General features: G+C 36.1%; 4 protein-coding genes and 1 pseudogene across 4 annotated transcripts; 1 reads left to right on the top strand and 4 right to left on the bottom strand.

Moving 5' to 3' along the window:
* Positions 1-46: 46 nt before the first annotated feature.
* On the top strand, positions 47-2954 carry LOC17881594 (probable ADP-ribosylation factor GTPase-activating protein AGD13). Its single transcript, XM_006289809.2, has 9 exons — positions 47-88; positions 348-426; positions 595-676; positions 1036-1111; positions 1213-1376; positions 1461-1608; positions 1694-1816; positions 1902-1997; positions 2091-2954. Exons 2-9 carry the CDS (start codon positions 387-389, stop codon positions 2370-2372), a joined length of 1011 nt encoding a protein of 336 aa, XP_006289871.1. The 5' UTR covers positions 47-88; positions 348-386; the 3' UTR covers positions 2373-2954.
* LOC17883012 (polyubiquitin) lies at positions 2878-4818 on the bottom strand. Its single transcript, XM_006289454.2, has 2 exons — positions 4706-4818; positions 2878-4381 (listed from the first exon to the last, which is right to left on the bottom strand). The coding sequence occupies exon 2, from the start codon at positions 4379-4381 to the stop codon at positions 3008-3010; it is 1374 nt and encodes a 457-aa protein (XP_006289516.1). The 5' UTR covers positions 4706-4818; the 3' UTR covers positions 2878-3007.
* A 1810-nt stretch (positions 4819-6628) lies between these two features.
* Positions 6629-7582, bottom strand: LOC17883718. Its single transcript, XM_006289028.1, has one exon. The coding sequence runs from the start codon at positions 7580-7582 to the stop codon at positions 6629-6631; it is 954 nt and encodes a 317-aa protein (XP_006289090.1).
* Positions 7583-9891: 2309 nt separating this feature from the next.
* Positions 9892-10398, bottom strand: LOC17881344 (biquitin domain-containing protein 7SL RNA1). The gene has a single exon (XM_006289782.1). It carries the CDS (start codon positions 10396-10398, stop codon positions 9892-9894), a length of 507 nt encoding a protein of 168 aa, XP_006289844.1.
* Positions 10399-11081: 683 nt separating this feature from the next.
* LOC17881205 lies at positions 11082-11642 on the bottom strand (annotated as a pseudogene).
* Between the last annotated feature and the right edge of the window lie 1350 nt (positions 11643-12992).

Genomic DNA, 12992 nt, shown 5'->3' with positions numbered 1-12992 from the left:
GTAGTTGGGTCAATTTGCCATTTTTATTCTAAACTTTGTTCATCTCTTTCCTTTTGTTTTGTCTATCTATCCTCCCTTTCACAACATTGTAAGAACACCAAATCTCTCTCTCTCTCTCTCTCTTTCTCAATTCCAAATTTTGTGTATGTGTGTATTTTTGGTTTCAAAGATCATTCAATTCCTAATTAAATGCTTTTCTTCAGGAATGTTGAAAGATCAAATTTTTATTGTTATTGGCTTTAATCAAACTTTTTGTTTGTTTGTTTTAAAAAAATTGAAACTTTTGTTTGTTTGTGTCATTATCAACGATTGTGCGTGATGGGTATTTGTGTTGTTGTTGAATGTAGGATTTTGTTTGATGATTGTTGAGTTTTGAAAGAAGAGCAATGAGCAATTATGCAGGCGGACTCGGCAAGCCTGGTTCAGGTATGACATTATTGATTCTTTCATTTGTGGGTTTCTTGGTTGTATCTGTTTATGGTCATTTCTAGAGATTCAAGACCAATTTTGGATTTTATAATGGCTGGAGAATCCACAAATATAGTTTAAGGTTTCTGATTTCGTTGAGCCTCAATGCACATTGTGTTTTAACAGGTAAAAGGAGAATAAAGGATCTGTTAAATCAACCTGATAACCGAGTCTGTGCTGATTGTGGCGCTTCTGATCCTAAATGGGCGTAAGTTATCGCTCCTAAACCTCTCAATTTGTTTTCTTAATGTAGTTTGCTAATGAACAACCTGTTATTTTAAATTAGTAAGCTAGAAACTTTTCTGAGCCATTTTATTATAGCATATCTTATGCTAATGCAATGTGTTTGGTTCTGTAATCTGTATGCTCCCTGTTCATTTAGGGGTACTTGACCTTCAAAAGTTCTCTGTTCATTTTCAACTTGACCTTCAAAAGATGAAAATCTCACATTTCTTTACCATAACCCAGAGTTACTTATTCACGTTACGAGATCAGCTCTTCTTCTACATGTTTAGGTGTCTTTAGTTACGTTTCTTTGTTAAATAATCAGTTAGTAGCTTATTTCAGATCAGCAAATATCGGAGTATTCATTTGCTTAAAATGTTGTGGTGTGCACAGAAGCCTCGGCACTCATATCTCAAAGGTGATATATAGCCTCTTTGCTTTATTACATTTTGGTTTCCTCATTTCCTGTTTGTTGTCTTTTTTTCTTCATTGTGTACTCATAGTTTGGTTTCTCTCCAGGTTTTGTCTGTGACACTTGATGAATGGTCAGATGAGGAAGTTGATTCCATGATTGAAATTGGAGGAAATGCGTCTGCTAATTCAATTTACGAAGCTTTTGTACCTGACACATGCTCTAAGCCTGGACCTGATGTTAGTCATGACCAGCGTATGAGATTCATTAGGTAAGAAGCAAAAACAAAATACTCTGTCACAGGATAAATCTATTGTTGTTTATGAGTTACTTAAACCCTTGAATCTTTATTTAGGGCAAAATATGAACTTCAAGAGTTTCTGAAGCCAAGCTTGCGGATTAAATCGGGGAAATGCTCAACAAAGAGTTCACCGTTTCTTACATCAAGTCTTTCTAGAAAGATTATGGATAGTTTTCGCACAAATTCATCGTCACAGAAGATGGTAAAGCTTCTAAGTTCTAACTTGCATAAGTTCACGCTTCTTATACCTTCTTCTTGCATGTTTTGAAATCGGTAAATTTTGACAGTTTCAGGAAGGAATGGTAGAGTTTATTGGATTGTTGAAGGTGACTATTAAGAAAGGTACTAACTTAGCAATCAGAGACTTGATGTCAAGTGATCCATACGTTGTGTTGAATCTAGGGAAGCAAGTAAGTGACTTGATTTGCATCTGTTTGTTAGCTTTGCACCTCGTTAATCTTGAATAAAAAATTTGTTCTTTCTTTGACTGTCCAGAAACTTCAGACAACTGTTGTAAATAGTAATTTGAACCCGGTATGGAATCAAGAACTCATGCTGTCTGTTCCGGAAAGTTATGGTCCAGTGAAATTGGTAAAAGCAAATTGATTTTTCATTGATGATCTCAGTTATTGCTGAAATGTATATCTTAGTGGTATTTTTTTCTCGATTTCTATGTGATTGCAGCAAGTGTATGATTATGATACATTTTCTGCTGATGACATAATGGGAGAAGCTGATATTGATATCCAACCTTTGATAACATCTGCAATGGCTTTTGGGGATCCTGAAATGTTTGGGAATATGCAGATTGGGAAGTGGCTAAAATCAAATGATAACCCACTAATAGATGACAGTATCATTAACATTGTTGATGGGAAAGTGAAACAGGAGGTCCAGATCAAGCTTCAGAATGTAGAGTGTGGAGAATTAGAGCTAGAAATGGAATGGCTGCCACTTGAACAATAATTGTCAAATAGGTCTCATAACATTCTATATTGCATTGATTCATTTTTTTTTTTTTTTTGTTTTATTGTCACTCCATTCGTTGGAAGTTTTCTCAACTCTTTTTTGGCGTATTTGTAACTCATTTCAGAGGAACATGTATTTTGAAGTTTGTATAACCCAATGGATTATGATAATGTTTATGATTGATGGAAAAATAACTTTTATTTATGCACACCTTTACTTGTTTCGTAGCATTGTCAGAATAAACACTTTGGAAGGAAGAGACTTCATCTTCCTTAGATAGACTCTGCAATTTCCTTTCCCCTCGACATCTAATGTATTGTCCCCTATTTTTGCTGAGACGGTCTCTTAATTTGCCTTACCTACCCCATCAAACACTTTGGATTTTTTACAAGTATTGCAGCTACGGGCAGAGAATGCGACCGAATCCATGTTTCAGGCTTATCAAACAAGAATAAAGAGCTAAGGATATATTCCAAAAGAGAAGAAGTTCGAATTATCATTAGAATGGAACGGAAACACGATTGATCAATTATTTAACTGGAGCTTTACAAAGCCCCAAAAGACAAAGTACTTAGTTTTAAGTAAACAAACGGTACAAGAACTACTTCTTCTCAAACCATAACAGAGACATTTCAGAAACCACCACGGAGACGGAGGACGAGATGAAGGGTAGACTCCTTTTGGATGTTGTAGTCAGCCAAAGTGCGACCATCCTCAAGCTGTTTGCCAGCGAAGATGAGACGCTGCTGGTCCGGAGGGATACCTTCCTTGTCCTGGATCTTGGCCTTCACATTGTCAATGGTGTCGGAGCTCTCCACTTCCAGTGTGATGGTCTTCCCGGTCAAGGTCTTGACAAAGATCTGCATACCACCACGGAGCCTTAGCACCAAGTGAAGGGTCGACTCCTTCTGGATGTTGTAGTCAGCCAAGGTGCGACCATCCTCAAGCTGTTTTCCAGCGAAGATGAGACGCTGCTGGTCTGGAGGAATACCTTCCTTATCCTGGATCTTGGCCTTCACGTTGTCAATGGTGTCAGAACTCTCCACCTCCAAGGTGATAGTCTTCCCGGTCAAGGTCTTGACAAAGATCTGCATACCACCACGTAGACGCAAGACCAAGTGAAGGGTTGACTCCTTCTGGATGTTGTAGTCGGCCAAGGTACGACCATCCTCCAACTGCTTTCCGGCAAAGATCAACCTCTGCTGGTCCGGTGGGATACCCTCTTTGTCCTGGATCTTGGCCTTCACGTTGTCGATGGTGTCCGAGCTTTCAACTTCCAAGGTGATTGTCTTTCCGGTGAGAGTTTTCACGAAGATCTGCATACCTCCACGCAGACGCAAGACCAAGTGAAGGGTAGACTCCTTTTGGATGTTGTAGTCAGCCAAGGTTCTGCCGTCCTCCAACTGCTTTCCAGCAAAGATCAACCTCTGCTGGTCCGGTGGGATACCCTCTTTGTCCTGGATCTTGGCCTTCACGTTGTCGATGGTGTCAGAACTCTCCACCTCCAAGGTGATAGTCTTCCCGGTCAACGTCTTGACAAAGATTTGCATACCTCCACGAAGCCTGAGAACAAGATGAAGGGTGGACTCCTTCTGGATGTTGTAATCGGCAAGGGTTCTGCCGTCCTCGAGTTGCTTTCCGGCGAAGATCAACCTCTGCTGGTCCGGAGGGATACCCTCCTTGTCTTGGATCTTGGCTTTAACGTTGTCGATGGTGTCAGAACTCTCCACCTCGAGAGTAATCGTCTTTCCGGTTAGGGTTTTGACGAAAATCTGCATACCACCACGGAGCCTGAGGACCAAGTGGAGGGTGGATTCCTTCTGGATGTTGTAGTCAGCCAAGGTACGGCCATCCTCCAACTGCTTTCCGGCGAAGATAAGCCTCTGCTGATCCGGGGGAATGCCCTCCTTGTCCTGGATCTTGGCCTTAACGTTGTCGATTGTGTCAGAGCTTTCCACCTCGAGGGTGATAGTCTTTCCGGTGAGAGTCTTAACGAAGATCTGCATCTGTAATTCAGAAAAAACAAAAGATCAATACAAGAACGAATATACACAAACAAGAATCAATCCGATCAAAAGACTAACACAAGATCTGAAAGACGAGAAGTATAATTCAGACGCTATGAATCAAAATCAACGAATCGACGGGTAAAATATACAGATCTGAGACTAATACAAACCCTAATAGAGAATTCAGATGAGATCTAACGATGAAACTCAGAAATTTTTCTTCGATCAAAAGATAAAACAAATCAGATTCAAAGAACAGAGACTCAATCACGATCGAACGAAACAAAATCGAAGAAACAGGATCAGGAATCCGAAGTTTACCTTTGATCACGGTTGAGAGATTTGAGAGAGAAGGATTGTTTTTAGGTTTCGAGAAACTGGAAAACGAATTGTGAAGAAGATGATGTCTTAGGGTAATGATTTATAGAAAAGGAAGAAGACGACTCGGTCACGAGAAAGCTAAGGCGGTGAAGCAATAACCAATAGAGACTTGACACGTATGTATAATGACGTGTATATTAAGCGTTGTATACACGCAAAAGTTTTGTTTTTGGCCTAGTTTTTAGGTTAAAGGAAAAGTATATAATTTTGTGCCTTGAGTTGATAAACACGACTCGTGCGCCGTGCGCCGTGTGCAACCACTTTAAACGCCGTTTATTACCACCAACTTGTGTCGACACGGCAACCACAATTTCTAACGGGGCCGACGTTGTGATTTAACGATCGTTACGATTTCTGAATTATTTATCTTTCTTTATTTTTTTTAAATAAATGGTGGAGCTGAAATATAGCAATAATTGAAGTGGTTCGTCTCTTCCATTCCCGAAACTTCGTGCTTTTTATCGTTTTCATTTTTGTAATGCAAGTGGGCTTTTTATAAAAATTTGGAAAAGTATCTTCTTTATCCGAAAAATAAATTGGAAATAATCCTTAAAATTTGTATCAAGTTGGTGTGACAAGCCAAGTTGGTTTGGTTTATTTGGTGTGACTCGGTTAAGTGTTATTTAATCAGATATATCAGTGGAGTTACTTTGAGCTAGGCCCATATATAACACTCGTGGGCTCACTCAAAGCCTCGTCCAATAATATTAGTCATTTTTAGTATGGGAATGGATCCAACGATACACAAAGCATCTCTCTGTGCTGCTAGCGAGTTGTGTTTGCTGCAATTAGGGGTATGTGTTCGTTATCTTCTTGTTCTTCATTTCTCTGTTTTCAAGTGTATGAATTGAATGAGAGTATTAGAAAAAGAGCTTTAGATGTTTGAGAATTGAGAGACATAAAACTAGTACATTGTTCTCATGTCCTTTACACAATATAACATTCAAACTTATTATATCAACAGCTACACAAAACACTCCCACTAGTCTTGATTAGTACTAGACTATGTTGCAATGAGATTTCTAAATTGTTTCCTTTCTGGCATAAGTTTAAAAGATGTGTTCTCCAATCTCCATTGGTATCATAAAGGATACCAAAGGCGTCTGGATGTGAGTTTTTGTAGCTCATGCCTTGGGCTCTCTTTCTCTTTTTGTGCTGCTAGTGTTTTTAAGTTGTGTTTGCTGCAATTAGGGTATGTGATATGTTGCAGTCTTTAGGGTTATTCAATTTTTATCTTCTTTGTTCTGCATTTCTCTGTTTCAAGTGTATCAGAAAAAAAGCTTTAGATGTTTGAGAGACATAAAACTAGTACACTGTTGTCATGTCCTCTACAGAACATAACAACATTCAAACTTATAAAGAGAGTAAACTCTCTGGGTTTTTACCAACAACTACATAAAACACTCCCACTAGCCTTTAATTAGATACTAGACTATATAGCTTTGTCTTACAAACCACTTGAACAACTAACCTAACAACTCCTATAGCTTTAAGTAGACTGATTCCATCTAGTTTAGTTCTTCTGATTTCCTTACTTGGTTTGAATACAAAACCTGCATTACTCAACAGTCTATGATCTAGTCTTGTTTCTCTTTTTGCAGAAAGCTGTGAAATGGAAAGAAAACTTTGAAAAAACACTAAAAGCTATAAGGAAAGAGGAGTAAAATTTTTGTTGCTGATGTATCATACAAAATGTCTAAAGAATTGTGAGTTAAGAGCCACGAGGAACAGACGTATGGGTAACACCTCGTGGAACCATCCAAATTACACCGGTTGAACCAGTAAAACCGTTCCACTCGAATGACTTATCTTCGTTCAATACGTTCTCCTTACTCATAAAGAAGTATCCTTGTTGAGGCAGGTTTAACCTTGAACCTTACTGGTCTCTTTAAAGAAACGTCTGGGAACCACTACAACTGTATCCCCGTTTTCTACACCGTTCCACTCAAATGACTGATCCTCGATGAGTATTTTCTTTTTGTGGATAAGGATATACCCATCTTGAGGCAGTTTCTTTATATCACCTCTCTGTTGACTCCGAACCATCTCCTCTCTCACTTTTCTCACTACATCCGTAGAGTTCACATCCACCAGAATATTCATAGGTGACACAAGTACTTTCAGTTCTGTAATAATATTGTTGCTCTTAACCTTCACAGGCGAATCTTGAATCTTAGCAGTGGTCTCTTTGGCTGAGTTTAGCTGTGGAGATGGCTTCCTTTGACGCATTTGAACATTTTTATTGCGATTCTTTGTACTAACCTTCATCATATTTGAGACATTGTTGTTGCTCCCAACCTTCATAGACAAATCTTGAATGTTAACGGTCTCCTTAACTGAGTTTGACGATGGAGATTGCTCTGTTTGATGAAGAACTTCATAACCGTTGCTGCTCCCAACCGACTCTGACAAATCTTGAATGGTGCTGCTCTGTTGGGTTGACTCATCAGGCCGATAACTATATATCTTTTTGATCTCTTCAGCTGTCAAAGGCCAACCTTGCCTCTCAAAGTACTCTTCAACTGATATCCACGGTTCTGGAGGTTGCTCGGTTTGGGGCACTAGATCTTCGTTGTTGTGATTAGGGTTATCTTCAGTAGAGACGTCGAGTTGAAGACAAGAATCGCGGAAGATCCGGCATTGTTCGACGGTAAGATCCTCTCGGAGAATAACAATGCCGTCGACGATTAGGGTTTGTTTCGAAATTGGGATACGATGAGACTTCTCGATCTTCTTCTTGACCTCTAACAGTGTATCTCTGAGATTCACTTCAATCTCTAACGATGAGCCACTCAGAATCTCGACGAGAAACTTCATTACTTCAGTACCAATGGTGTTTCAAGATCAATGAAGACTGGTGAGGAAGAGAGTCAAGAGAGAGAGAGAAAGTGATTGCTTTGTAAATAAAGTATCATCAGAACTTGGTTTTTATATCATTTTCATTTCACGTATACCAAATAGCCTAGCCTTCTTGGTTACGTGTTTCTTAAGTCAATGAAGCCTCCTCGAAGAATCTAAATCGTTGATTGCCTTTCTAACTTACATTGATCCAACGGTAAATGTTGCACTATTTTATGTACGTCTTGGTTTAATACAAAGCCAAGAATCAATTGTATCAACACTCTAGTGGATAAAGAGGGTTTAAAGTTTAATAGAAACTATGTTCGAGTAGAGACGAGCTTAATATGTGTGTGACACTGACATATGTCATCATATCATATGAGAAGAGCTATTAGAACAATTATTTTTTTTAATATATTAAATTATTAATTTATATTTGGTAGAGATATATTAGCAAAAGAGAAATTACATATGGAATTATATAATATAATCAGCTTTTATATCCTAAACCAACCAAATATGTGATTTTAAAGTATTTATTGTAATATGGAATATTGTCATAATTAATGGAGTATTGTTATATTAAGAAATGTCTAGCTGGATACGAGAATTTCCGACGATCCCGCATTGTTTCACAGTAAGATCATTTCGAAGAATAACAACGCCGTCGACAACAATGATTTGTCTGGCAACCGGGATATATTGAGACTTCTGGATCCTATTCTTGACCTGTAACATTGTATCCTTGTTATCCATTTTAACCTCGAACGGTGGACATGAACCATTTAGAACCTTCACAACAAACTTCATTATTTTATCAACAAATGTAGATTTAAGTGATCGTTTTGTAACGAAAATAGATAAATGGACAACTATAAGAAGATGAAGTAGAATAAGGGGTGGTATTGGTTTGTGTTTATATAGTGTTTTAATGACCTTAAATGTTATGTAGAATCTGTTGTTATTCAATCAAAATTTAATTAAACTCTTTTAAATTTTGCTGTTATTAGTTATTGATTTGTAAAAATTCATTTAAAATCTTAATAATAATGGAGTTATTGAATTCATACTTTTATAAAGTCATTAAAGGTTTTGTGTTATTCAATCAAAACAAAAGAATCTCTGATTGTTGATGAATTAAATTATTATGTTATTGGTTTATGATTTTAAACATTTTCTTTACAAATAAAGTCATGAAAAGTATCATCAAAATAGAGAGATTGTTTGAAAGACTATGATTTTCTCAAAGTCATCTAAATTTCTTATTTATGTAGTAAAATAGAAGTACACATTTCAATATTAGACACTTTATTTGTAAAGAAAAGTATATAAAATCATAAACCAATAACATAATAATTTAATTCATTAACAAATAAAGAGTCTTTTATTTAATTGAATAACACAAAACTTTTAATGATTTTCTAAACTTCTGAATCCAATAACCACATACTTATGAAGATTTAAAATGATTGTTTACAAATCAATGACTAATAAGACCAAACTTTAAAAGAGTTTAATAAAATATTGATTGAACAGATTTTACATAACATTTAAAGTCATTAAAACACTATATAAATCATTAACCAATACCACCCCTTATTCTACTTCTTCTTCTTATAGTTGTCCATTTTATCTATTTTTATTACAAAACGATCACTTAAATCTTAATTTGTTGATTGAAATATAAGTTTGTTGTGGAGATTCTGAGTGGTTCATCGTTTGAGATTGAAGTGGATAACAAGGATACATTGTTGGAGGTCAAGCAGAAGATTGAGAAATTTCAACGTATCCCTATTTCCAAACAAACCATTGTCGTCGACGGCAATGTTATTCTTCGAGATGATCTTAATGTGGAACAATGCAAAATCGTCCAAGATTCTTGTATCCAGCTAGACCTTTCTTAATTATGAAAATACTCCTTAATGTAGTCATTACTACTTTTGTTCAAACATTTTTGTCATCACTAATTAATTAGTTATTAGCCAATATTTTAATTAGTCAACACTTAGAGTATTTCTTACCATTTTAAACCAGTTATATATGTGGTCCGTAATTAATTTTGGCCATTTTGCATCGAATAATTTTGGAAAGAAATATTTTTGATTAAATTTTGAATTGGTTGATAATTGGATTAAAAACAAATAAAAATTAGACATGTCTTTAGTAACAGCTGCATGAATATCGAGATATTAAATATTTTTGGTAAATATCTCATAATTAAATATAGAGAATACATCCGTTGAAGATAATAATGAAAGATTTCCAAAGATCTTACTGTTACTGCATCAACCTCTCATCTGCTTCCAATGAGGATATGGAGCAACATGATCATTGTTGTTGTTGTTGCTCTCAACCTTCACGCTCGTCGAGGCTCTCTTGTTACCTCTTACCATGACCGGCGAATCTTGAACCTTACTGATCGCTTGGTTCGTCTCAGTTTGGTAATTATAAATCTTTCTCATCTCATCCGCTGTCAAAGGCCAATCTTGCCTCTCAAAGTACTCTTCTACTGGAATCCACGGTGCTAGCGTTTGTTCAGTTTGCGGCATTTGCATTTGATCATCGTTGTCATAAGAAAGGTCTAGCTGAAGACATGAATCGTAAACGATCTTGCATTGTTCCACGTTAAGATCCTTTCGAAGAATAACAATGCCGTCGACGATAAGGGTTTGCTTCGAAACAGGGATACCTTGAGACTTCTCGATCTTCTCTTTGACCTCTAACAATGTATCTGTGTGATTCACTTCAATCTCGAACGATGAGCCACTTAGAACCTCAACGAGATACTTCATCTATAGAGACTACTGATAAGACAACGAAGAAAGAGAGATATGTATATGAAAGTGATAAGTTTTGTAAGTAAGTTTACGTAGAATTTTGTTTATATAGCTTTGAAATGGACCTTCTCAAGTCAATGAAAAGCCTCGGAGAAGAATCTAAACCGTCTATATTTATATTTACCATAATGATCCATAACGGTTAAAAGAAAGATTTAGATTTGACCCATTAAACCGGAAAAGTTGACCGTCTATGTTTTAAAAGGGAATGTAACTTGTTGACCCATCAGTGGTACTTCTTCGATTAGTATTTTTCTTCTTGTGATAAATTAAAGGGAATGTAACTTGTTGTTAAAGATTAATAGAAACAAGTTTAAGCTCAAAATTATTTATAGGTAAATTACATTAAAAAAAAACTTAAATAGGAGACTTCTGAGAGGCTAAACCCTTCGATACAACAAAATGTAACCATAGTTTTTTTTGTTCTATGTATGGACATAAATTGTTGCTAGAGACCTCTTTTTGAATCCAAAGAGTCACGGGTCATAAGATAGACACAAACACTTCTAATCCTTATCATAATATAATTAGGAGACTTATCAAACTAGATAATCCTTATCTTCAATATTTCCCAAGAAAATACATAACCCTCGTATCTTTACTCTCACTGGAATTTGGCATGATCACTAGTAATATTATCACCATTTCTTTGGCGAATCTTGAATGCTATTGCTCTCTATAACTGAGTTTAACGGAGGAGATTCCTCGGTTTGAACTTCTTGATGAATGGTCACAGTCGAATCTTGATGACCGTTGATGATCTGTTTTGATGCGTCTGACGGTGGGGATTGATTGTTGTTCCTCGCCGAAGAATCTTGAACGTAAATTGCATCAGTTTCCACGGGGCAGAAAAGTTTATTTTTCAAGACAAGTTCGGTTGTCAAAGGCAAGTCCTCACCGTAGATGAGATCTCCGATTGAGTTTGACGGTATTGGCACTGGAGATTGCTCTGTTTGAGGAACTTGACCGTTAGGGTAAGGAGGAGATACGAAGGCTATGACTGGAGAGTTGTGGAGAAGCTTGCATTGTTCGATATAAAGATGATCTTGAAGAACGTTGCCTCAGAAGAAAAGGGTTTGTTTCGAAACAGGGATGCGTTGATACTTCTCGATCTTCTGCTTCATCTCCAACACTGTGTCCCAGTAACCCAATTCAATCATGAACGTGTAGCCACTCTGAGTTTCGAAGAGCACATCCATATTTGTGTCAACGGTGTTTCAAGATCAATGCTTGAACAAGAGAGTGAAGAGAGATGGGGAGAGAGAAATATCATAACTTGTTTAAATATCATTTTGAAGTCAATGAAAGTCTCATTAGAAAAATGAGAAACATCATAACTTGGTTTAAATTTTACTTTGCAGTCAATGAAATCATCATCAAATAACCTTAACCGCTCGATAGTTCTTTTTACCAAAATGATTTGACGGTTGTAACTTGTAAGTAAGCATCTGAATCTAAATCGTTGATTGGCTTTCTAACTTACATTGATCCAACGGTAAATGTTGCACTATTTTATGTACGTCTTGGTTTAATACAAATCCAAGAATCAACACTCTAGTGGATAAAGAGGGTTTAAAGTTTAAAAACTCTGTTCGAGTAGAGACTATCTTAATATGTGTGTGACACTGACATATGTCCAGTGACATATGTCATCATATCATATGAGAAGAGCTATTAGAACAATTATTTTTTAATATATTAATTTAAATGTGGCAGCGATATATTAGCAAAAGAGAAATTACATATGGAATTATATAATATAATCAGCTTGAGAAGTATCTGATTTATATTCTAAACCAACTAAATATGTAATTTTAAAGTATTTATTGTAAATGGAGTATTGTCATAATTAATGGAGTATTGTCATCATTAAGAAAGGTCTAGCTGGATACAAGAATTTTGGACGATCTTGCATTGTTCCACAGTAAGATCATTACGAAGAATAACAGCGCCGTCGACGACAATGGTTTCTTTAACAACAGGGATACGTTGAGACCTCTAGATCTTTTTCTTGACGTCAACAATGTATCCTCGTTATCCACGTAATCTCGAACGGTGAACATGAACCATTCAGAACCTTCACAACAAACTTCATTGTTCTATCAACAAATTAAAATTTAAGTGACCGTTTTGTAACGAAAATAGATAAAATAGACAACTATAAGAAGATGAAGTAGAATAAGGGGTGGTATTGGTTTGTGTTTTTTTTTTGGTTGAGGTATTGGTTTGTGTTTATATAGTGTTTTAATAACCTTAAATGTTATGTAGAATTTGTTGTTATTCAATAAAATTTTAATTAAACTCTTTTAAATTTTGGTGTTATTAGTTATTGATTTGTAAAAAGTCATTTAAAATCTTATTAAATATGGAGTTATTGAATTCATACTTTTATAAAGTCATTAAAGGTTTTGTGTTATTCAATCAAAACACCTACAATGTAACTTGTAATTGAAGTTTCCAATTTTTATTGTGTTAGTATTACCGTTGATAACTTTATGGTCTTTTTTTTTTGGTAAATTAGAAGACAACGACCAATATTTTTGAAAATG

Source organism: Capsella rubella, unplaced genomic scaffold (genome assembly GCF_000375325.1).
Source record: "Capsella rubella cultivar Monte Gargano unplaced genomic scaffold, Caprub1_0 scaffold_6, whole genome shotgun sequence".
NCBI classification, from domain to species: Eukaryota; Viridiplantae; Streptophyta; class Magnoliopsida; order Brassicales; family Brassicaceae; genus Capsella; species Capsella rubella.
This window is presented reverse-complemented; position numbering and strand designations above follow the sequence as displayed.